This window comes from Pogoniulus pusillus, chromosome 5, assembly GCF_015220805.1.
Source record: "Pogoniulus pusillus isolate bPogPus1 chromosome 5, bPogPus1.pri, whole genome shotgun sequence".
NCBI lineage: Eukaryota > Metazoa > Chordata > Aves > Piciformes > Lybiidae > Pogoniulus > Pogoniulus pusillus.
The window spans coordinates 5,251,180-5,275,182 of NC_087268.1; the positions used below are offsets into that span (position 1 = coordinate 5,251,180).

Here is a 24,003-nt window from a genome sequence, read left to right on the forward strand (position 1 = left end):
GGTGGTAGGGTCCTTGTGTGTGAGTATTCTTAACATCAGATTGGATGCAGGGACACAAGCACAGGTTGTACTTTCCCTGCTTTTCCTTTCTTCCTATTTTAAAAAGCATGGTTGTCCTTTGGAAGCAGCTTAGTTCTGCAAGTGCTGCACCATTTTCCTCTTCTTATTTAAAAGGAATAAATTCAGTAATACTTTCTACAGTTGCAACCATGTGTTTTTGGAGCCTGGTTCTTAAGCTTAGCAGCCATGAGCTCTGAACAATTTCACACACATTTAATTTTCTCATGCATTCTCTTCCATCAGTTGGCCTCTCTCTCAGTCCACTCGGTCTTATCAGCAAGTTTCAAGTTTTTCCCACTACCCCTGCTAATAGGGAAAAGAGTTTTGAATCAAAAGAAGTTGAATAATTGGTCCATCCTACCTCAGGGAGCAGTCATCCTCTTGAAATGTCATTTTCTGTGTATGCCTTGCCACGTTTTCCCTTCAGAAACATCTGGTAATACACTTCCAGCTCTCTTCTACCCTAGGGCAGTCTTGCCAGTTTCCATCTTTGCTATCAGCCGCAAGGACTGGAAAGGGGACATAAACTTCTTTTCCCATAAGCAGAGGACTACTGTCTGCTCACTTGTACAGTTGTTTTCGTTTAGAGTCATTCACCTCCTGAAAAGCTTTTACAAAAATCCGACTTTCAGAAATGCTAAATAATCACAAATGATCAAGTCTTTATACAAGGCTTGCTAAGCACAGGCCTCCTGGGTCTGTCACGGTCTGTAGTAGATCAGAAATGCTGAACTGGCACTGAAACTCTCATGGCTTGAAGGAGCATCTACTAACACTGTGTAGGAAACTGCAGTATTCCCCTGACTGAACTCCAGTCTTTTCCAAGCATCAGTCAGCATGAAGTGCATTAACAAGAAAATGCAAATTGTTTTTTTCATTATTACCACTATTTTCGTCGTGTTTGAGACAAAAGGAGCTTGCACTTGAAAGCAAAATCGAACCCTAACTGATTTGAGCTTCAAGTGCAACACTCCATGCCTATTTTTGTAGGCAGGCTCAAAGAACACTAGAGAAAACAGACCTTCAGCAAGTTTATCAAGTAGCCACCTTGAGACTACGGAGCCGTTCTTTGCTCAGAGAACACAAGAAACACGGCAATGAACGGGAGAGGTGCGGTGAAGCTTAGGGGACGCCGTACCGGAGAAAATAGGCGGTGCTGTTCTCAGGGTGCAGTTACGCTCTCCAGCACAGGGCGTACACCCAGCGCAGGACCACGATGGAGGGGTCGACGAGTACCAGCAAAAGCCGGGTCACTTGCCAGGGCCCAGCGCTGTTTCTCCGGCCCAGGGCTGACAGCCGCCACTCCGCCCGGAGGGAAGTGTCCCCGCACCACTGCCTCTGCCGCGGCCTGCTCCCAGCAGCCCATGACACACACCCCGCGTGACCGGCGGCAGCAGGGCGGGCAAAGGCAGCAGCTCGACTCCGCAGCAGCCGTACCCTGCTGCATCTCACCCCGTGGAGGGCTGAAGCAAAGACGGTGAACAAGACCCTAACCTACTCTAATCTGCCTTCCCTCCCCTGCCCGCCCGCCTTCGCCCTGAGCGCCAGTGGCCGCCAGGGGCGGGGCTGCCGGCGGCGCCACCCCCGCGGTGGGGGCGGGGCTCATCTCCTTTGCGCCATGATGAACAAATGACCTCGCGGGGAATGAAATTTAAGTTCCACCGAGGGGAGAGAGTTCTCTGCTTCGAGCCCGACCCCACCAAAGCCAAAGTGCTCTATGATGCCAAGGTGACCTGCCGCGCGTGAGCCTGCCTTTCTTTCCCAGCCACCCAGCCGATCGAACGCCGCCCTCCTCCCTCCGCTCCCCCCCACGCCCGTGGGGCAGCGGCCGGCAGAGCCGAGCAGGAGGAAGCGCGGCGGGGCGGGGCGGGGCTGAACCGGCGCGGGGCCTGGCCCGTGCCCGTGGCTGCCGTCAGCGCTCCCCGTTGGGCGTTACGCGCGCCCCCGGGTGGGAGGCGGAGAGGGAAGCAGCTGCGGGCCCAGTTCAGGAAGCGCGGGGGGCGGGCAGCGGCTCCGCCAGCAGCACTTGTTGCGGGAAGCGGGTGCTGGCCCGGGGAGAGGGGAGGGAGAAGACGTCGCGGAGCAGGGAGACAAAGCGAGGTGGTGCCTACCCCGCCAGACCTCTACTTCCCCGTCCTTGTGCTACCGTCATTGCTTTCCGGCTGTCCTAGCCCGGCCCCTTCGGCGGGACTTAGTTTCTTCCCCACCCCCCTCCCCTCCGGCCCCTCCACCCCGACGGTGGGAGGTGCGCATACGAGTTGTGCTGGGGGCGGAGGCGTCCCTCCGCCCGGGTGACAAAGAGGCGGTGGACCCGAGGCCGTTGGGGCGTTGCTCTCGCGTCAGGTAGAGAGCAGAGCTTCTGAGGCGTTCTGGAAGTGTCGCCCTCGGTTCCCGCCATCCGTTCTCGGCTGGACACCTGCAAAGTAATTCTGAAACCTTATTTTCGTACCCGCTTCTGTAGTAGCGTAGCGCGATTTCTCCCCGCTCCCTTGTCTCCTGCCTTTACTGCCCTTTTTGCCTTCCAGAAGGTTTTAAATGGTACTCAACGGTACAAGATGATACATCGGTATGATAGCAAGCAGTGATTGATGCACCATGTCAGGATGCACTATGAGGTGGCCACAGGAGTAGTGATAGTATGGGTAGTGCCTTATCTAAGTATGATTATTTTGGGATACCAGTGGGACACGAGGTCATTTTAAAATCCTAAGTCATCTCTGCTTGCAGTTAGGGGGGTTTTAAGATGTGAAAAGGGAGGTATTGCAGCTGAATTCTTAACCAAATTTGTACTCTTTTTTTTTTTTCCCTGCGAATTTGCTGATTGTGTAGATGTGTGTTTTTCAAACAGCTTTGATTAGGAACACCATCTTGTAATATTTGGGCTTTTGTTTGCGTGCGTTCGTATGTTCTGACCACCACCCCCTCCCCCCAACTTTAAATGCCAGCCCTAGAGGTAACCGGAGTGCGAAAAATAGTGTTTCTTTTCTTATTTGCATTCAGATACTCACAGCTCCTGCATAACTGCCCTTGCTCCATCACTAATTCTTAAATTGCGAACTGTTTTCACTGTTGCAGGGTAACTGCTGGGTGCATCTGGAGATACATTGTTTATCAGGGGCCATTCAACTGCGGCCACAATGATTCCTTTGTTATTACTGGTCCTGATAATCTTAGCCACCTGTCCTTTTGAGGTGCAGGCCTTTCCAGACCAGCCCATTTTACGTGTGTGAAAGAAAAAAAATCCCAGACTCTTATATTTACAAAGCCCTTTAATGTTTTCTGGCTAGGACTCAGCGTCGTTTAACAGAGCAGTGTTTCTAACGTTTATGTATGTTGAACTCTTGCTTCCTGCTTTGTCGGCGTGAAGGGACAGTACACAGGAGAAAACGTTAGTAGCTCAGATGTGTATCTGTATTGTGATACTGCATTGTTTTGCACCTTTCTTGGTCTGTCTTGTAAGCATGAGATATTTGAGGGCAGCGCAGAGATAGTAGTGTCTTACTTTAAAAGTGATGATCAAAAAAAGCTAGTTTTTCTGACACTTTAACCCATTTGTTTTGCTTATATTAAAATGAACTGGCAAAACTGTATTTTATTTCCATAAATATTTTTTTTCTTTGTCCTTTTAATTTCCTAAACACTGGAAAGCTCCCTTCCTCTCAAGCTTTTTAATTCATGCTATTCAATAATTGTTTCAGATTGTTGATATTGTTGTTGGAAAAGATGAGAAAGGCAGAAAGATTCCAGAATATCTGATCCATTTTAACGGTTGGAACAGAAGGTAAGAACCTATAGGTACAGTTTCAGCTCTTCCATTTCTTGTATTTCATTCTGCAAAGAAAAGCACTGCATAGACTATCAAAGGACTTTGATGCTTGAATGAATATTTTTGGGTCTATATCCATAAATTTCAGTTTGGTAGCCACTAATTTAAACTTTATGATATATCTGGCATATACTTGTGGCTCTAGGGTTTCCATTAGTAAAAGGAGATTTGTAAAATCTAGAGTGCAGTCTGATTGTGGTCTGTAGTATGTATTTGTGCTGCAAATGTTACCACATGCTAAAATTTGAGAGATTTCAGGTAGCAGCATGAGAGTTTAAACCGTGTGAATCCAAAAAGCTGCACACCTTGTGGTACAGATGATGCTTCTGAATGTCATTAAAGGAGTGCTTTTTAGATACAGTGTATGTTAATTCATTAGTAATCATGAGTGGCACATATTTATAGCCATTAATAATTTTCTTTTGACCTATCCTTAGCTGGGATAGATGGGCAGCTGAAGATCATGTTCTTCGTGATACAGACGAAAACCGCAGATTACAGCGTAAATTGGCACGGAAGGCTGTGGCTCGCATGTAAGAAATACTTTTGGTCTCAAAATGAATGAGAGATTCATTTTCAGATTCAAACAAATACATCCAAGTGTCTACAAGTGAGCTTGGCTACTAAGATCATGCTGTAGATGGTAGATATCTATTCAGTAACATCAGTGCATTCTAGAGAGCTACTTTTGTCATACTAAAGGTAGATACCTATATATTGTTAATAAACAACACTCTGAATGACTAACACTTAATAACTATGTTATTCTTAACTATTGCTGCGAAATGCCTGTGTATTGGATCTACATCTTCCCAAAGAAATGTACTTGAAAAATAACTTAGGAAAACCTGAAGTATTTTCAGCCAAAGGCAGTAATCTAGTATTGGTTGGCCATGGCTTGAGGATCTGCTTGAGAACACAAATATGAGGTAATGTACAGACATTAATGTATCCACTCTAAAATATGCATTGTCCAAATTATTTCAACCTTAATTAAAATAACTCAAAACATACGTTTCCTGTGCATGTAATGTAATTAGCTAGGATAAAGACATTCAATAATATTACTCAGATTTCAGTAAATTGATTTATGTTCTGTAGGAGAAGAAAGGGAAGAAAGAAGAGGCGTTGCAGGTTGCCTGGTGTTGACTCTGTATTAAAAAGCCTTCCTGCTGAAGAAAATGATGAGAGCAGTGAAAACTGTGAGCTTGTTTTCCTTTCATAACTGGCACACTGCTTTTTAACTTTTTGACCTAGGTTTGCAGTGCATGCTCTGACTTGCTATTGGAATGATAGGAGAGTGTTATAGTACTATGTGAAATACATGGAGGCAGTCATAGAGTAAGTGCTATGTTTCAGGCTAAGCATCCACTAAGATACCTCTTTCCTTGTGCTCCAGAGGCTTTTTTTCCACTCAGCTATGCCAACCAGTGATTTCAGAGCTTAATGCTGGTAGGTTTAGTGTAGTATTAGGTGCAACAAGCCCTCAGTTTTAATTGTTCAGTGTTAGAAAACAAGATTCTTTCCCTGATATGTTTGTACATATTTTAGGGGTCAGTAAGATTTTCTGACACAAAGGTCTGTTTCTTGTCAGATGACTGGCTAATTTCACTCTTAAGTCAGCTCTTTAATTTCATAGCATTTTAATTTGTGGCTTGAAACCAGCAGGAGCACTGGCTAGCACTTAGCTGATGTTCTGACAACTGTTGCTGTCAGTATATGATTAATATATTAATCCTCTGTTAGAATTAAAATCCAATAAAAATTGAAGAGATCTGTGAGTGTTCAGAAATGTAGGGACCTTTTATAAGTGAGTGTTCTTTAGTGGAGTGGATGTGAATTACTCCTGCAAACTTCTTGTCTTACAAACTTAATAAGTTTATAGTGTTCTGTAGATAATATTTGTCTAATTCAATCATAATTATTATTCCTTACTAAATATAACAAGGTAGTTGTAGAGGATTTTTTGGATGGGTTTTTTTTGGTCAGTTGGTTTTGGTTTTGTGCTTTAATTGAGGCCTGAAATTGTTTGATACTAACCTCTGTAATGAACTATGAGATAAATATGTAAAATCTGTTTTATACAGCTATAAGCAGTTCTTCTTCTGAAGACAGTGATGAAGGAACAGATGAAGAAATAAAAAGTGAAGAAAGTGACATAGAAGAAAGGACAGAAATGGTATATTCCTGAGCTCAATGTAATTTAAACATCTGTATTTGAAACCCTGGGAAAATTGGAGTAGATGGAATATAAGCCACAGCTAGTTGTTTAGCTGGAATTAGTAGCATAATTTTCTTGCTCGTGGTAGTTGACTGTGGCTGATTTTTTTTTTAAGTTATATTCTTGTGGAATTCCTTGGTATTAATCTAAACATACACATTTGTTTCTTTTCCTTTGTTTCTACACATAAGGCTTATGTGGAGAAAATTTGGCATACTAAAATTATCCACATTTGTGGATGCTGTAAAAATGATGTGGGTCTGTGCAGCCTGGACAAATCCCAGTAGCAGCAGGATCTCTCTGGCTATTGTATTTTGCTGTGAAATGGTCATGTCAACTCAACTCTGTTCTTAAAGTGTAGAAAACTGACTTCATGAAAAAAGATTATTTTCTCTACATTAACAAAAGAAAGTACAGCCATTCTGAAGGTCTGTAGAAGCTAACTGATCTGAAACAGCAAAACGTAACAAATTTCTTTTCATTCATATTATACTTAAGTGAATACCAAATATAAAAGAAGTCTTAAACTAAATTCAAGGAAAATTTTCAAAGCAGTTTTATTAAATTGCTTATAGTAAGGTTACAGTCCAATTAAATGCTTGCAATAGTTGTGATAGTTGATGTAATTTATTCTTTTATTATAAAACTTGAGTGTTATATTGGATCTTCACTCCTGAAATTCTTTTTCACTGATGTTCATATGCACAATGTCTTTTTTTCTTGCGCTGGTCTGTAATAGAAAGAAGACCAAGACACTCACACAAAAAGGGATATGGAAGAAAGAGCAATAAGCATAGAAATTCCAGAAGTGTTGAAAAAGAAGCTTGAGGAAGATTGTTACTATATTAATAGAAGAAAACGGGTACGCAATAAAGCAATGGAATGAATGTGCATAGGGGGTGGGAAGGCCACTGGAAGCAGTTCTTATCTATAACAGCTGTTTTTTTGACCTTCACTGCAAAGGTGAGCTTAGACAGTATAAATGACACCAAGCTAGGAGCAGGTGTTGATCTGTTGGAAGGTAGGAGAGCCCTGCAGAGGACCTGGACAGGCTGGATGGGTGGGCAGAGGCCAATGGGATGAGATTTAACAAGGCCAAGTGCAGGGTTCTGCACTTTGGCCACAACAACCCCAAGCAGCGCTACAGGCTGGGGACTGAGTGGCTGGAGAGCAGCCAGGAGGAAAGGGACCTGGGGCTACTGATAGACAGTAAGCTGAAGATGAGCCAGCAGTGTGCCCAGGTGGCCAAGAGAGCCAATGGCATCCTGGCCTGCATCAGGAACAGTGTGGCCAGTAGGTCAAGGGAGGTTATTCTGCCCCTGTACTCAGCACTGGTCAGGCCACACCTTGAGTACTGTGTCCAGTTCTGGGCCCCTCAATTCAAGAGAGATGTTGAGGTGCTGGAAGGTGTCGAGAGAAGGGCAACAAAGGTGGTGAGAGGCCTGGAGCACAAATCCTATGAGGAGAGGTTGAGGGAGCTGGGGGGGTTTAGCCTGGAGAAGAGGAGGCTCAGGGGTGATCTTATTACTGTCTACAACTACCTGAAAGGGCATTGTAGCCAGGTGGGGGGTGGCCTCTTCTCCCAGGCAACCAGCAATAGAACAAGGGGACACAGTCTCAAGTTGTGCCAGGGTAGGTATAGGCTGGATATTAGGAGGAAGTTCTTCACAGAGAGTGTGATTTCCCATTGGAATGGGCTGCCCAGGGAGGTGGTGGAGGCACCATCCCTGGAGGTGTTGAAGAAAAGCCTGCATGAGGCACTTAGTGCCATGGTCTAGTTGATTGGATAGGGCTGGGTGCTAGGTTGGACTGGATGATCTTGGAGGTCTCTTCCCACCTGGTTGATTCTATGATTCTATGAAATAATAAAAGCATTGTTAGAATGTGTCATTACAGTACCCAATAGTGGTTTAGAGTGCAGGCTGTTTTTTAAAGCTGGAAATGTAGTAAGCTTGTTAATGTGGATATATTTTTGTTTCTCTAAACATTTATAAAGGATTGATCAAAAATGCAGTTTAAGAGTTCAAATGAATCAGTCATTAAATAATACATGCAATACAGACTTACTAAACTAGACTGTATGGTACAAGTTCCTGGTTCACCTTTGTATATTTACTGATTGTTTTAGTAAAATACTAATTTGTTGTTTCTTTTTCAGCTAGTGAAGCTGCCTTGTCAGACAAATATCATAACCATCCTGGAGTCATATGTGAAACATTTTGCTATTAATGCTGCCTTTTCAGCCAATGAAAGGTCTCGGCACCACCAAATGACTGCACATGCTAACATGAATCTTCATTATGTGCCACCAGAGAAGAAGTAAGTATTTAGTCTAACACTATTGTCACAAGAAGAATAAGCTTACATTCCATGTTCTGTTTCAAGGCTGTTGCTTCTGTGAAGTTGTAGCGTGATATATGTCTACTCACAGCACTTAAAATATCTGACAGATACCTGTAGTACAGTAATGCTGGCAATTTGTTTATCAGAGTACCTATAATCTGAAAAGTCATTGTGCAGTGGCATCAGTATCTTCTCTTACCATGTAAATTTTTGTGAGTAGCGTGCCTAATTTTGGAAGAACGAGTTCTTGTTGTCTATATGAAGAACTTTTTGAGCACTGAGTAACTGATACTAGAATTCCCTGCTTAAGTGAAACTGAACAGGCTCAAATGGTATAAAATTTTTCATCTTTTATGAAAACACTTGCAAAGAACTGGTGCAGAGAATCTTTTTAGTTGACATACCATACATCCTAGAGTCAGTATGTAGGGGAAACAATGTCTACAGCTACTTGAAAGGATATTGTGGAAAGGTTGGTGCTGGTCTTTTCTCACATGTAAATAGTGATAGAACAAGAGGGAATGGCTTCAAGCTGCAACTGGGTAGGTTTAGACTAGGTATTAGGATTTTTTTTTCACAGAAAGAGTGGTCAGGTATTAAAATGGGCTGCCCAGGGAGGTGGTTGAATGACTATCCCTAGATGTGTTTGAAAGTCATTTAGATGTGGTACTGGAGGATATGGTTTAAAGGTGAACTTCTAGAGTAGTGTTATTGGTTGGACTTGGTGATCCTGGGGGTCTTTTCCAACCTAAATGGTTTTGTGATTCTGTAAATAAAACAGAATGATTGTGCAATTGTTTGACATTATTAAGCAGACATAAAACTTGTATTTTTCAGAAGCTATGAACATCAATCAGTGCCTCTAAAGTTCCTTTTAAACACAGTATTATGTAGTGGTGAAGCCAATATATCATAATTAAGATGTTATAAAAGAATTTCTTACAACTACACTGAAAAATGTTGACATGTAATTTTGGAATTCATAGTGCTTTCTTTTCTCTAGTGTTGAGCTATGTAAAGAGATGGTGGATGGGCTGAGAATAACCTTTGACTTCACACTCCCATTAATTTTGCTCTATCCTTATGAGCAAGCTCAATTTAAGAAGGTGACTTCATCGAAATTCTTTCTTCCCATCAAAGAAAACTCAACAAGCACGAACAGGTAACGCAAGAGCATGTGGTTATGTATTCAGGGTAGAATGATTTCTCACAGACTTTGGCTTAAAAATTGTCTTGATAAATGTCAAACTTTACATGGCTTTCTTACCTGAACTCAGAATTCAGGTTCTGAATTTTGACCTGGTTAATTTCAGAAGAAATTTGTACTGACTGAGAGTCACATTGCAGTTTTGTGAGGAAAAAACCTGTGTTCATTAACTTCAATATTTGAAAAGAAATATGCTTCCATTTTGATACTGGAGGGAGGCTGTCTAATTTAAAGAAGTATTGAACAAGATCTGTGAAACGAGAAGGTTGTGTTTTGGAGAGAGAGCTCTGATCACTTTATTTCCTAGAAATCAAGAGGAGCTTTCCCCAAGTCCTCCTCTGTTGAATCCACCAACGCCTCAGTCCACCGACAGCCAGCCTACAACAGGTGAGCCAGCCACACCAAAAAGGCGGAAAGCTGAACCTGAAATCATGCAGTCCCTGAGACGTTCTACGCGCCACAGCTCTAACTGTGACAGGCTGTCAGAAAGCAGTGCTTCTCCACAACCTAAACGACGACATCTTGAGACCCCAGCTTCTATGCCAAAGCTCTTCCTGCACCTGGAAAAAAGTAGGTTTTGCTCTTAAATTACTGCTTTAAACAAGGTTTTTAAGTCTTGCTCTTTTTTAAATGTCATTTAAATGTGCAGGGTTCTGCACTTTGGCCACAACAACCCCAAGCAGAGCTACAGGCTGGGGACTGAGTGGCTGGAAAGCAGCCAGGAGGAAAGGGACCTGGGGGTACTGGTGGATAGTAGGCTGAAGATGAGCCAGCAGTGTGCCCAGGTGGCCAAGAGAGCCAATGGCATCCTGGCCTGCATCAGGAACACTGTGGCCAGTAAGACAAGGGAGGTTATTCTGCCCCTGTACTCAGCACTGGTCAGGCCACACCTTGAGTACTGTGTCCAGTTCTGGGCCCCTCAATTCAAGAGAGATGTTGAGATGCTGGAAGGTGTCCAGAGAAGGGCAACAAAGGTGATGAGAGGCCTGGAACACAAACCCTATGAGGAGAGGCTGAGGGAGCTGGGGGGTGTTTAGCCTGGAGAAGAGGAGGCTCAGGGCTGACCTCATTGCTGTCTACAACTACCTGAAAGGACATTGGAGCCAGGTAGGGGATTGGTCTCTTCTCCCAGGCAACCAGCAATAGAACAAGGGGATACAGTCTCAAGTTGTACCGGGGGAAGTACAGGCTGGATGCTAGGAGGAAGTTGTTGGCAGAGAGAGTGATTGGCATTGGAATGGGCTGCCCAGGGAGGTGGTGGAGTCACCATCCCTGGAGGTGTTCAAGCAAAGCCTGGTTGAGGCACTTAGTGCCATGGTCTAGTTGAGTGGCTAGGGCTGGGTGCTAGGTTGGACTGGATGATCTTGGAGGTCTCTTCCAACCTGCTTGATTCTATGATTCATCTAGACTGTGAACTGATTGATGGTAGAAGGAATTAATTTCTTTTTGTATCAGCTGCCTTTGAAACTTATACCAAAGGGAGAAATAAAATGCAATATTGTACTTTGGTACTGTATTTCTCCACAAATTCATGGAGCTGCTTTTCTGCGAGCCCATTTTATGACATTCTGGCATTTAAGACTTTAAACACTTAACTTGCAGGCCTGTGTTATTTTAATGGGTTTTGGTTCTATAAAACAGGTAATAAAACTTATTTCTAATTTATTTTGTTTTCTTTTTTTGCTTGACTTGTGAAGAAACCCCTGTCCATAGTGGATCATCTTCACCTATAACTTTGACTCCTAGCAAAGAGGGGAGTGCAGTTTTTACTGGCTTTGAAGGTAGAAGAAACAATGAATTGAATGAGGTAACAGACTTTTGTGTTATTGTCCTAGATTCAATGATTAAAGATTTTATTGCTCTCAGAGTAGGGCTATGTAAGAATTAGGGGGGCTTATATTACTTTTTTCATATTGATTTTTGAAGTTTTTCACAGACTAAATGATTTATGGTGCTATAGAGGTTTCATAACCAACACTTTCATGTCTTACGTTTAGGTTTTGTCCTGGAAATTGATGCCAGACAATTATCCACCAAGTGATCAACCACCACCTCCCTCATATATCTATGGATCTCAACATTTGCTACGGATGTTTGGTAAACTGATGGAAAACTCTGTGCTGAATCAGAAGTGCTTTATTTGGTTGTTTCATTTTGTTTGGGTTTTTTTTTTTAGTGACCATATGTATTTGGTTTTATTTGCTTTAACACATTTAGTTCTATTCTGGAGAAATGTACATTTTGTTTAAAACTCAGACTGCTCATAAACTTGCATGTCTCTTTCTGGCTCTGTAAGCCTTCCCTTAAAAATAAACAAGCATTGCTTCAAGTACACTATCAAACATCAGCAAGCCAAGCAGCATTCACCTTTTCAGCATATTTCCTCTTAGTAAAATATTGAGAGATCAGTGAGTAACTTGCTAAGAAAAGTGGAGGCTGCAGGGAGGAAAAACCTTTATGTTCTTTTCTATGTAGTTGATGAAAGTAGTTAGAAGTTGCTGTTAGAAAAACAGATGTAAACATTGTTTTTCTCATTTACAGTGAAGCTACCAGAAATACTGGGGAAGATGTGCTTTCCAGACAAAAACCTGAAGGCTTTAGTGAAACACTTCGAAATGTTTCTGAGGTAATGTGACACAATGTACCACAGCAACGTTGGCATTGCTAGATCTAAGCATCCTGGAATGACAAAGGTTTTTTTCAGTAAGGTGTTAATTTGTTAGGAGAATATAATAAAACCAATAGAAGATGCTTTACATACATCACAGTAATAGCAGTTTGAAGAGAGATGAAGAATAAGTTTTTGATTCTATAACTCAAATTGAGGGGAACCTGAACTCCTTACTTAACATTTCAATAAACACAGCATGATGGAATTGAAGTATAAGTGTATTTGCTAGTATGTATAGAATAACAAATCTGACATGGTTAAGAAGCATGTTTTATGAAGAAGTACAGGCTGTTATTTTTGAAACCATAAATTGAGAGTTCTGGCATTGCATGGGTGTTAGAGAAACTTGGACATTAGAATGTTTTGAATAATGGGTGGGTTTTGGGGTTTTGTGCTTGTGCAGATTTGGTTGGTGGCTGGTTTTGTTGTTGTTGTCTTGGTTTCCCCTTTTTTTTTGTTTCTTTTTAAGAAAAGTCTCTCCTAACTGAGCTTTAAACAGATTTCTCTGTTCTGAAATGTAGTGGCTTTCAGAGGAGCTTAAATGCTTTCTGACCATGCTAGCTCCATGGCCTGGATTGGTATGGGCATAGCTGCACCATGATCCGCCTTGTTTGTCAGTTTACCCCAGTTAATGTCTCTGTGTGATATTGTAGTGCTAGTTAGATATCTAGTGCAGCAGTGTATTGTGAAGCATCAGTACAGTGGAACTTAAATTTTCCAAGGAAGACTTAGAGGAACATGTTATAAATGTTAAACATCTGGAATTAATGTGGAACTCCTAACTTAATTTTGGTGAAAGACTCTCAAGTATCCACATACTGAAAAGTAACATTATGTGATACTAGCATATCAAAAGTCCTGATAGAGATCAGGGGCATAAAATCTTCACAATGCACTTAATTTCTACTGTTTCTAGAAGTTAAAAGGTGTCTCAATTGAAAAAATCAGCACTTAGTGGAAAATCATTTTTGCTTGGAGTGAATACTATTTAAAGTACTAACACAATCAGCACTTACTGGAAAATCATTTTTGCTTGGAGTGAATGTACCTGAGGGTACTGATAGACAGTAAGCTGAAGATGAGCCAGCAGTGTGCCCAGGTGGCCAAGAGAGCCAATGGCATCCTGGCCTGCATCAGGAACAGTGTGGCCAGTAGGACAAGGGAGGTTATTCTGCCCCTGTACTCAGCACTGGTCAGGCCACACCTTGAGTACTGTGTCCAGTTCTGGGCCCCTCAATTCAAGAAGGATGCTGAGGTGCTGGAACATGTCCAGAGAAGGGCAACAAAGCTGGTGAGAGGCCTGGAGCACAAATCCTATGAGGAGAGGCTGAGGGAGCTGGGCCTGTTTAGCCTGGAGAAGAGGAGGCTCAGGGGTGATCTTATTACTGTCTACAACTACCTGAAGGGACATTGTAGCCAGGTGGGGGGTGGCCTCTTCTCCCAGATAACCAGCAATAGAACAGGGGGACACAGTCTCAAGTTGTGCCAGGGTGGGTATAGGCTGGATATTAGGAAGAAGTTCTTCACAGAGTGTGTGATTTCCCATTGGAATGAGCTGCCCAGGGAGGTGGTGGAGGCACCGTCCCTGGGGGTCTTCAAGAAAAGACTGGATGAGGCACTTAGTGCCATGGTCTAGTTGACTGGCTAGGGCTGGGTGTTAGGTTGGCCTGGATGATCTTGGAGGTCTCTTCCAACCTGGTTGATTCTATGATTCTAAGAAAGCCAGTTCAGAATGTGACCAAATTAGAGGACTCTGATGATAAAGTGTGTGTGTATATATAGAAAGATGACAAATTGTTTGAAACAATAACCGTAAGACATGGATCTCTGGTTTTGATAGCACAACATTTTTTGGGTGTACTAATTTTAGGTAATTGCAGTGATGAATTATGACCACTAGTCTGTGCTAATGTGCAGTTAATGAGATGTTACTAGTGGCTTACTGAGAGTGAAAAAATGAACACCGCACATGGTGAATCAGTAGGAAACATCTTTAGGTGAAGTTGCTTGTGACAGATTTCCTCCTCGTTGTGTCTTAATAAAGTTGAAAGATGGCAACTGATTAAAGATCTGTTTTTGAAAGATCCACAAAAATGCACTTCTACTACTATAGCTTATATTGATTAAGGTCTTTCTGATTCCGTTTTGGGATTAGAATGTTACTTGACACAAAGATACCTATGCTGCATAGAAATCTTGACATATTTGAAAACTTAATGGAGTTGGAGCCTAAATGTAAGAAAACCCAGAATTCTAAGTGTCAATGGATAACTGTGGATTTTAAAGGCACAGAAAGGTAAAGTGTGATGGTTTGGGGGTTACCCCACCCCCCCACACTTTTGTATTTGCCCCAGCTAACTCAGACGGACCCTGGGAATATAGATGAAGCAATTTATTTACAGCTAGCAGAATTTACAAGCAGCTATTTACAATATATACACTTATATACAATTATATACAGAAATATACAAAGGATAAACAATACAAAAGCACAACTCCCCTCCCAGAAACCTGAGTCCCCAGGAGGGGCTCTCAAACCACCCCAACACCTCCCCCCGGCCCTCTCAACCTTACCCCAGTTCTCAGGAAGAAGAGAGGTGCAGCCAAGAGGTTAGGGAGCAAGGTTAGTAGGAGCAGGGTTAATGAGATGTGACCAGGTCTAAGGCAAAAGCAAGAGTGAGAAACAAAATGGAGAAAAAGTCTTTCTTCTTCCCAGAGTTCTCAGCGAGACTGTGAGAGAAGTTGACATCAATTGTTTTCATTTCATTGCCTGTTATCTAGTTCTGTTACCAAAACATCCCAGCTTGCTTCAAACTAGCACATAAAGGAACTCTTTAAGTTTTGAAACACTTTGAAAGGGAAGAATTTACTTGCAGGTTATTACCATTGTATTTGGGCGTTGCTGTATTCATTGAATGTGTGGAAAGGGAACTGCTATCATAGATCCTCAAACTTTTGGGACCTTTTATGTTGAAAGCTTCTTAAGTACCTAGTGTTGAAGGATGTGTATTTGTCTTTGAGTGCCATCTTAAAATCAGATATTCATGAGTAGTGGAGACCATAAATGCACAGATACATGAGGTTATATCATTGCTTGCCTTAAAAGATTCAGTGTGACTTAGTGGCTGCTGGCCTCTTGTAGAGGATACTGACATGTGGTGACAACTTCTCTTGGTTTCAACATAAACAACATTAGTGTGCTGAGCAGATGAGTGACAAAAGTGCTCTTCATGTCTTCTGTGATAGTTTTTTGCATTCTTTTCTGAGCTTAGCTTCAACTTCTGGATTACTTTGGGGGCTTCGGTTGGTTGGTTTGTTTTGGGTTTTGTTTTCTAGTTTAGCACATGTTTTTTCATGTGACCTGGATTTGAGAATGGTAGGGGAAGACTCTTTCTCACTCTATAAAACTTTGAAAAGTAGGGCAGGCCTTTTGTATGCCCAGTTTCAAAGTGTAATAATTCCTAATTCCCAGGCTGTGGTTTTGCTGATCTTAAAAATTAATTTGAAAATATCCTATCTCGTAAATGTTTCATCTTTTTTTTCTTTTTTTGATGTGCTTTCTTCTCAGGTTTTTAGCAGAATACCATGATGATTTCTTCCCAGAATCTGCTTATGTAGCTGCATGTGAAGCCTACTACAGTACTAAAAATCCTCGGGCCATCTACTGAAGCTGTTGCTAAAGGTTAAAACCTACTATATATAGCCCATGACTGTGCTATTTTGCCACGTGGCTACAAGATGAAGACGAAAAAGGAATTAAAACAGCTTCTGAAGGAACAGGGAAATGACTTCTGTGATGGTCAGATTACTTAGGAACGGAGAACTTGTTTTCAGAGACATGTATAGACAGCATTGTGAGTTGCGCAGAGGACTGAATATGGCTCTGACCCCAGATAAATGAAGAAGCCTTGTTCTGACTTCTAATGCATAGGACTGCGTAGGACTGTTGAAGAAGAAAGGAAGCAAAAGCAGATGCATTAGCAGCAGGATATTTTCATGAAGATAGGTCGTCACGCTGTGCTTTATTGTAGCTCAAACTCTGCAACCTGGGAAATAAGACTTGACTACACAGTTAAGTGAAGAGAATGGACAACCAATATATTATGGATTGCATTTTCCTCACAAATTGCACTTTAAATCTTTGTGGAACAGTCATGACGGAAAGCATCGCTTAATGTAAAGGTGGTCTTGTTGTTTGGCTTGTGTGATATCTGCCTCAAGACCTTTGTTGCTTGAATGAGAGATGTGTTGCTTCCTTTGCATTTTGCAAAGGTGTGTATAGATGTATATACTCTTTTCTTAGTAAGCCTGCCAGAGTTCCAAGGAAAGCATATGTTGCCAGTGGTCCAACATTTACTTAGCAATAAGCGAATTCCAGAGCCAGTCTGAAAGACAGGATTTTCTACAAGCACGTGGAGTAGCCCCAGTGATGGGAGTTCAACTGGCAAGTGCTTCTTTTCTTAATAAAGTCCACAGTGGCTGTGGTGTAAATGTGTGGTTTTGACTATCTAAAACATCTTGTTTGTACTTGGTTGGTGTTTTTGGGATTGTGAATTGTGCACATAGTGAGAGGTGGAGGAATTGACAGCACAGGGAGAATCCCTTTCAGTATCACTGGATTTTATTCTACAGACTTGAATGTTTTTTTAGACATCATTAAATACTTGATCTCTGGAAACAGCAATTCAGTGAGAACTGAGTGCCTAGAAATCTGACTGCACATTCAGTAGAAACTACTTGAAATAATTTTCTTGTCTTGATTGTCATCAAAACCTCATCCATGACTTAGAACTCTGGCTTTCTGAATCCAACACAGATTTTAAACATACTGAGAGAAAATAGGACTCAAAGCTCACAGACTCTACTGCTTTAATCATTGTAATCTGTCCCAGTTCAGAAACTTCCACTGGAACACTCACCTGCAGTGTGAAACTCAACACACTTGTCCCAGATTTGCAGAAGCTAGTAGTTAGGAGGAATTATCTTTCAAATGTAAATGGCATGCTCAATCTAAGAGGCCAGTAAAAGAATCTGAAATCTGCTGTTGGCATTTGCTGTCACTTATTTTTCAGTGTACTTGCACGTTAAAGCTTTTGAACTGAAAAGATAAAACTTACCTTGCTTTTAGCAATTTATAACTGCTTGTCAGACAAAAACTTTCTAGAAAAGCTTGTTTAATGTAATGGTTGTTGAACAAATGTTTGGCATGGATTCTTGGAGCTTTGGTGATCGTTATTTGTAGAGATTACTGTTTAGTGGCATTTGTTTTTCTAATGTGTTTGTTGTGCCGCTCTCCCCAGCACACCATCACCACCCCCTCTATAGCACAAGCATCTCAAAATCCACTTTGTAGACATGTTTCACTCTAGGCTTAGACCCTGTTTGTTCTGTAGACACAATTTCACAAACTATCAGTGACTGTCTAATGAGGCTAATCTTGGAATATTGCCTTAAACTTCCCCCTTAATCCTTTCTATTGCAGGAATGTTAAGCATATGTACAATAAGGCAAATCTGGTTTTGTTCCACTGTTGATACCTATGAGTATAAGGCAAGTTACGAACAGTGTTCAAACCTTGTTGTAAGTCTCTTGTTTAACTCCTCAAATGGCAGTTTCTGCATTCAGGAGCTGTTAATACTGTTGGTGTTGCCTTGACAATTCTCGAAACATGAAAATTTGGAAGGTCCTGTTAGTGTAGCCTTCATGTGAACAAACGTTTGTAAAAATGTCTTGAACCTGCTGTTGGATATTACATTGCTAACTATGTTCTTACAACAACAAAAAACCTTGAATTGACATGCCTTCCCCTTTCCCTTTGAATTCAGAAAGTTTGGACTTGTGTGTTCAATTACAGCAAGGTATATCTTTGACACACCTTCCCCTTGCATACTGTCACACTACTTTTACTGCTTTGCTATTTTTATACTTGATTTTAAAATCTGTGTTTTTTAAGATGAAGCAGTGCAAGAGATTGGCAAAAACTTGAACTGCTTTGCCTAACGAGGTAGTCCTCACTAGTCTTGAAATACATGGAGACTTAGCAGTGTGGCTCCTAAAATTCACTTGGAATGAACTATTCAAGGGCTGATGGTGCCATAGGGAAAGCTCTATATTTTAGGTACCCTGCTGGTGTGAATATGTAATTATTTGAATGTCCTTGAGTGATGAGATTTTTGGTGAGTTTCACATCCAACCTGATAAAAAGTTTCTGCACTTAGCTTGTTGTCATTTGTTGGTTGCTGTTTATAGAGCTATTTGTATCAATGTTTTCTAACCTGATTCCGTCAAAATGGCTTAGGCTAGCTGAAGAAATGTGAAAAATCTGACTGAAGCAGGCTGGGGAGTGTTCATATAGGCAAGCCTGCCAGCAGACTTCAGAGGCAGCCTCCTGCAGAGGAGGAGCTGAGAAGGCAGGTTAATGGGCAGTGACAATTTACACTGGCATGGCTGTGTGCCTATCTCGCATGTGCTCTATTTCCAAATTAAGGGGGTTTTGTTAGCGTGTTTAAGGAAATTACACCAGTGTAATTGTAGTGCAGACTTAAACTGGTAAACTTCTCTGCTGAAGATGTGTCCTTGCACTTACAAGAGCAGGTTGCTCCAACAGGAAGTGTGGTTGCAGGGTTTTGAATGTGACATTCTTGGGAGAAGGCAGAGGAGAGCAATCGTGACCTAGGATTAGGAGCAAGTAGTGCAGCTGCAGTGGCACATGAAGTGTGCTGCCCTCTACCTGAGATGCTCAGTCTGCATGCTGATTTTGCCAGCGTGAAGGTATCAAGTAAGTGGGCACTGCACCACGGAAGTGTGGAACTGTATGTCCAGTGCTTTATATAGCTTGTAAAACTTACCAAAGAATAATGTATGTACAGAATATAACTTTTAATATTCTGCATTCCTACTTTTAGGCTTTTTTTTCACCTGTAAAAAACCCACCCCAGTGGTGTTCTTTTGTGTGCACTATCTAGAGTTGCTGTGTTTGTCTTTAATTTTGCTGTTGCATTGCTGGTTTTCAAGCTCCTGTTTCAAAGCTCAGGCTCTCATGTTAGTGTTTTTTTGTGCTGAGATGACCGAGGCAGATGTTACTAAGTCCTAATTTAAAGTGTATTCCATGCCTTGTTTTGAAAGTGAGCTGATGCAGATATTAGGGCTTACCCTTGGCATTTAGTGTAGTCTAAGAGCGTGTGTTTATGGTCAGCCCTTGTCTGAAGTGTTCAGTGGGAACTTGTCAAACACTAGCACAGGATGACCTTGCTCTGCCTTATGGTGAGAGGCATGTTTTCTGTCAAAGTGGAAATGAAAAGCTGGTTGGAAATAAAAAACTCTTACTGCTTTTCAATGTTTCCACCATAATAAGTCTTATCAAGACATTTGGGAAATACACTGGGAAGATATTTACCAGAGTTAAAGTATATATTAATATAGTAAATCCTTTATTTCTTGAAAATTACAAAATGTCCCCTCTGGAGTCCTAGTGTGTCTCCCAAAACTACATCTACCAGGATGGCAGTGTGCTATTCAGGGTAGTAGGAAGGGAAGCAACATGTGTTACCTTTACTTGAGCCTCAAGTCAAGCCTTTATTGTGGTAGGTAGCTATACAGCAGCACAATGCTGACAGCTGTTGGACAGACAGCCACATCTTAACTTCTGGCTTGGTGCGTGTGTGAACACTTCTAATTTCCTGAGCTATTAACAGAGCTGGAAAGCAGCTTTGCACTTCAGGGTGCACAAACACTAAGTTCAAGGTTAAAATGCCAAGTAACACAGATGCAGACATGCTTGGGCCAAATGCATCAAGAAATACCTTTTTGTCCTGTGTACTGCAGAAGCTGCTTTGTGGTATGGGGTGATGCATTTAATTGCCTTAAGTCAAGTTGCTCCTTTATTGCTCTGCATGAATCTCTGTTTAATGAGATTCCCCAGAACAGCGGTTCTAGATGGTATGTTGTGTTTGCAGTGCATTTCTCCACAATCAGTACAACCTTGTTGTGTTCAGTCATTTTTTTCACTTGCTTATGAAATGGTGAATTTTGTCTAGCTGCATCTTTTTTTCTGTGTGAAGTTCATTAATACACATCTACATTCAGATGTACTAATGCAGTGTTTCTACCTCAGTTTTTTAGAATCATAGAATCAACAAGGCTGGAAGAGACCTCCAAGATCATCCAGGCCAACCTAGTACCCAGCCCTAGCCAGTCAACTAGACCATGGCACCAAGTGCCTCATCCAGGCACCTCCAGGCACGGTGACTCCACCACCTCCCTGGGCAGCCCATTCCAATGCCAATCACTCTCTCTGCCAACAACTTCCTCCCAATATCAAGCCTATACTTCCCCCGGCACAACTTGAGACTGTATCCCCTTGTTCTGTTGCTGGTTGCCTGGCAGAAGAGACCAACCCCCACCTGGCTACAACCTCCCTTCAGGTAGTTGTAGACAGCAATGAGGTCCCCCCTGAGCCTCCTCTTACTTGAGCAGCAACTCATCGTGCCCTCACTGCCATTCCCTACCCCCTCACAGCCAGCTCCCCCCCAGAAAATTGGGGTGTATATTGCCTTGGGAAAATGTTAAAACAGTGACTGCGTGGCAGATGTAGATGCTTACTAAGATCTAACTCAATGCATCCTCCCTATTGCATGCATTATGTATTTTTCCTTTCTAATTCATGTAGCAGATGACTTCTTGCATTAAGGCTAAGGATTATAGCCAGCTGAATTAAATTGGTGAAATCCAAACACGTGCTTGGAAATGACAAAGAGAAATCTGTTTGTTTGAGGAAAAAGAAAAGGCAAAAGAAAAACAAGTGCATGGTGTTCCACCTGTATGTCAGCTGAGAGTGGTTGTTCATACCAAGTGAAGTGGATAACATCATCAGAAACAATGAACAAATGTGTGAGATGCAAACTGATAAATGTTGGCACTAATACAAGCTCTCACCATATCACAGTATCACCAAGGTTGGAAGAGATCTCACAGATCATCTGCAGAGGGATGGAGTGATTTCTCCACTGTTTTCTTGCTGGAAATGGTGGAGGATTTTTGACATTTTCTTTTGTTCTCTTACCAGTACATTATATTGGATCTACTTCTTGGAGAACAACCCAGGTGTGAAAGCATTAAATGGTGCAATATGTTCATGGGGATACATCAGCACGATGCCAGAATGCAAAGTGTATTTGTATAGCAAGAAACATAATCATGTTTGGTTCCTGGAAAAATCACAGAATGTCAGGGACTGGCAGGGACCTCAAAAGATCATCCAGTCCAGCCCTCCTGCCAAAGCAAGATCAGCTATACCAGATCACACAGGAACATGTCCAGGCAGGTTTTGCATATCTCCAGAGAGAGAGACTCCACAACTGCCTAGGGCAGCCTGTTCCAGTGCTCTGTCACCCTCAGATGAGCAGCAGAGATTTTCATCACAGCAGCAGTGTACTGGTTGCACCACCAATATTGCTGAATGGTGAGTAGATGACAAATTATTTTCCCCCCACGCTATTACTATCTATTAATAATCACTAATCTGATAATTAAACTACTAATCTTGTGTCATGGATGGAGTTGAACCTGCTGCTGTTATTCATACCATGCAGTCATGCCAACTTCACAAAGTGCTAACTGGACTGAGGTGTTATAGGGCTTGAAGTTCAGATTGCAATACAGAAGGCTTCCTGTTCTGGTTGTTGCTTCTTGGTTCCAACTTCTTGTGTGTGGCCTCTTGCTGCAGGCATGCTGGCAGAAAGAGTAGAAATGAGGTAGCTGCTGGGTTTGGCTTTCTGGTTTATGCTGTTTTTTCCCTCCTGTGTATTTCACCGCACTTCTGCAAATAGGCTAAGATAAGGTATTATTAGACTAATTAGATTATTGGCTAAGGTAATTATGCAGTGTGCTTATGGTATCTTATGTTACATTAAACTCTTATCTCTTTCAGCCATGAGTTTTGTGTGTCAATCTTTCTCTCCCTTTTGTGTTGGGTGAGCAGGTGGTTTAGCCCTTTTACTAAACCATTATATTCATGAAGATCATGAAACAAAATTTTCTCCCAAGCACTTTGTTGTCTTAGTCCCTTTCTTCTTCTTCTTCTTTTTTTTAAGCCTGGAAAATGACACAAACATGCTTTTGAGATTTGTGGAGAGGAGGAAAATGGTGCTGACTTGGGCTGGGCAAGTTTCACAGTCTTGTCATAGAGTCAACCAGGTTGCAAGAGACCTCCAAGATCATCCAGGCCAACCTAGCACCCAGCCCTAGCCAGTCATCTACACCATGGCACTAAGTGCCTCATCCAGGCTTTGCTTGAACACCTCCAGGGACGGTGACTCCACCACCTCCCTGGGCAGCCCATTCCAATGCCAATCACTCTCTCTGCCAACAACTTCCTCCTAACACCCAGCATATGCTTCCCTCAGCACAACTTGAGACTCTGTCCACTTGTTCTCTTGCTGATTGTTTGGGAGAAGAGACCAACCCCCACCTGGCTACAACCTCCCTTCAGGTAGTTGTAGACAGCAATAAGGTCACCCTTGAGCCTCCTCTTCTCCAGGCTAAACACCCCCAGCTCCCTCAGCCTCTCCTCATAGGGTTTCTTAGCATTTAGGTGTTTCTGATTTTGTTTTGAGGTACGTATCATCAAATGCCTGTTAAATGCAGTTAAGAATGTATTTGGAGGCTTAAAAGCAGAGCCAAAATGAGAGAGGTGCATCAAACGTTGTGAGTGTCTAGTGAAGCTATCAGCTAATTTAAATATGCCTGAAATTAGTTCTCCTCTATGTATTTCTGTGTTTTCTGTTCTAAATGTGGCTCCCTGCTTTGTCTCAGTTACTTGATGCCAAGTATTGTAACTGAAGGCCTCCTCTAAAGTGTGAAATGATTAAATGTCAACATGAGTAAACAAAGCATCAGAATTTGCCATCGATTTTGATTTAAACATAGGCACGTTATGGGGAGAGAGATGTTCTGTCCTTCTTTTTGCAGAGATTTCCTAGAGTTACAACAAATCTGCTGCCACACCACTGACCTGGAAAACGTGTCTGTCTCTGTGGAAGGATAAGGGTAACCTGCAGCTCTCCACAAAGAGCCTTCAGCCCACACTGAAGGTGCTTGTTGTGTTCCACTAGTGGCCTGGGAATATTGGTAGCCATGCCATGCCATTTGTTCCTCAGATGGAAAAAACCTTCACAAGCTGCCTCTTGCACTTGTGTTTTAATGACAGCAGTACAGCAAATGCAGCCATAGGTGATATTTAGCAAGAGATTTTATGGCTTACAAGCTTCTGTTTTGTAGACTGTGGAGTTAAGAAATCTGAAGTAGTTCTGTTTAGGTTTCCCATGCATAACTGAGTAGGAGCTGATTTTTGCTAAGTGTTTTTTTTAATCAAATTAATGAGGATTTTATTTTCTGTTGCTGTGAGTGACTTAGTGCAGTGTTGTAACATTTTTGTCATTAGAGATTTGTGCATTTTAAAAGAAAAGAAGTTTTTAGGAGCTGTGAGTAGTAACTAATTGAACATTGTGTAAAAATTTGCTTACTGGCAGATGGGTGATATGACACTTGTAATATATATGCAGTGCTGCTAACTGCAGGCATTAGAAATCATGAGTCAGACCCTTAAAAGTCTTGAGAGTGATTAAGAAAATGTGGAGATGATGTCTTGTTCCTGGGGCCCTGAGGGTAACATGAGT

The 24,003-nt window shown here is 42.0% G+C and overlaps 1 protein-coding gene and 1 long non-coding RNA gene across 4 annotated transcripts in view; one reads left to right on the forward strand and one right to left on the reverse strand.

Annotated features, from left to right (window-relative positions):
- LOC135175232 (uncharacterized) overlaps positions 1 to 2,023 on the reverse strand; it is a 28,083-nt gene extending 26,060 nt beyond the window's left edge. For both annotated transcript variants that reach the window (XR_010302300.1, XR_010302299.1), the window contains exon 1: positions 422 to 2,023. This is a non-coding gene — a long non-coding RNA (uncharacterized LOC135175232). The remainder of the gene's footprint in view (positions 1 to 421) is intronic.
- On the forward strand, positions 1,596 to 18,545 carry MSL3 (MSL complex subunit 3). 2 transcript variants are annotated; one of them, XM_064143066.1, is made up of 13 exons: positions 1,596 to 1,788; positions 3,759 to 3,841; positions 4,324 to 4,419; positions 4,988 to 5,088; positions 5,974 to 6,065; positions 6,847 to 6,969; positions 8,266 to 8,426; positions 9,454 to 9,612; positions 9,965 to 10,227; positions 11,355 to 11,464; positions 11,655 to 11,754; positions 12,199 to 12,283; positions 15,897 to 18,545. In XM_064143066.1, the coding sequence occupies exons 1-13, from the start codon at positions 1,690 to 1,692 to the stop codon at positions 15,994 to 15,996; spliced, it is 1,572 nt and encodes a 523-aa protein (XP_063999136.1). In that variant the 5' UTR covers positions 1,596 to 1,689; the 3' UTR covers positions 15,997 to 18,545. The 2 variants fall into 2 exon arrangements, with proteins under 2 accessions (XP_063999136.1, XP_063999135.1); XM_064143065.1 differs by lacking the exons at positions 1,596 to 1,788; positions 3,759 to 3,841; positions 4,324 to 4,419 and adding an exon at positions 4,448 to 4,815.
- Positions 18,546 to 24,003: the final 5,458 nt, after the last annotated feature.

Excerpts from the sequence above, each read along its gene's own strand:
- MSL3 (XM_064143066.1), top strand. The coding sequence starts at position 1,690 with ATGACCTCGCGGGGAATGAAATTTAAGTTCCACCGAGGGGAGAGAGTT. Across the intron at positions 1,789-3,758 it reads AAGTGCTCTATGATGCCAAG|ATTGTTGATATTGTTGTTGG; the intron begins GTGACCTGCCGC and ends TAATTGTTTCAG. Across the intron at positions 3,842-4,323 it reads TTTAACGGTTGGAACAGAAG|CTGGGATAGATGGGCAGCTG; the intron begins GTAAGAACCTAT and ends ACCTATCCTTAG.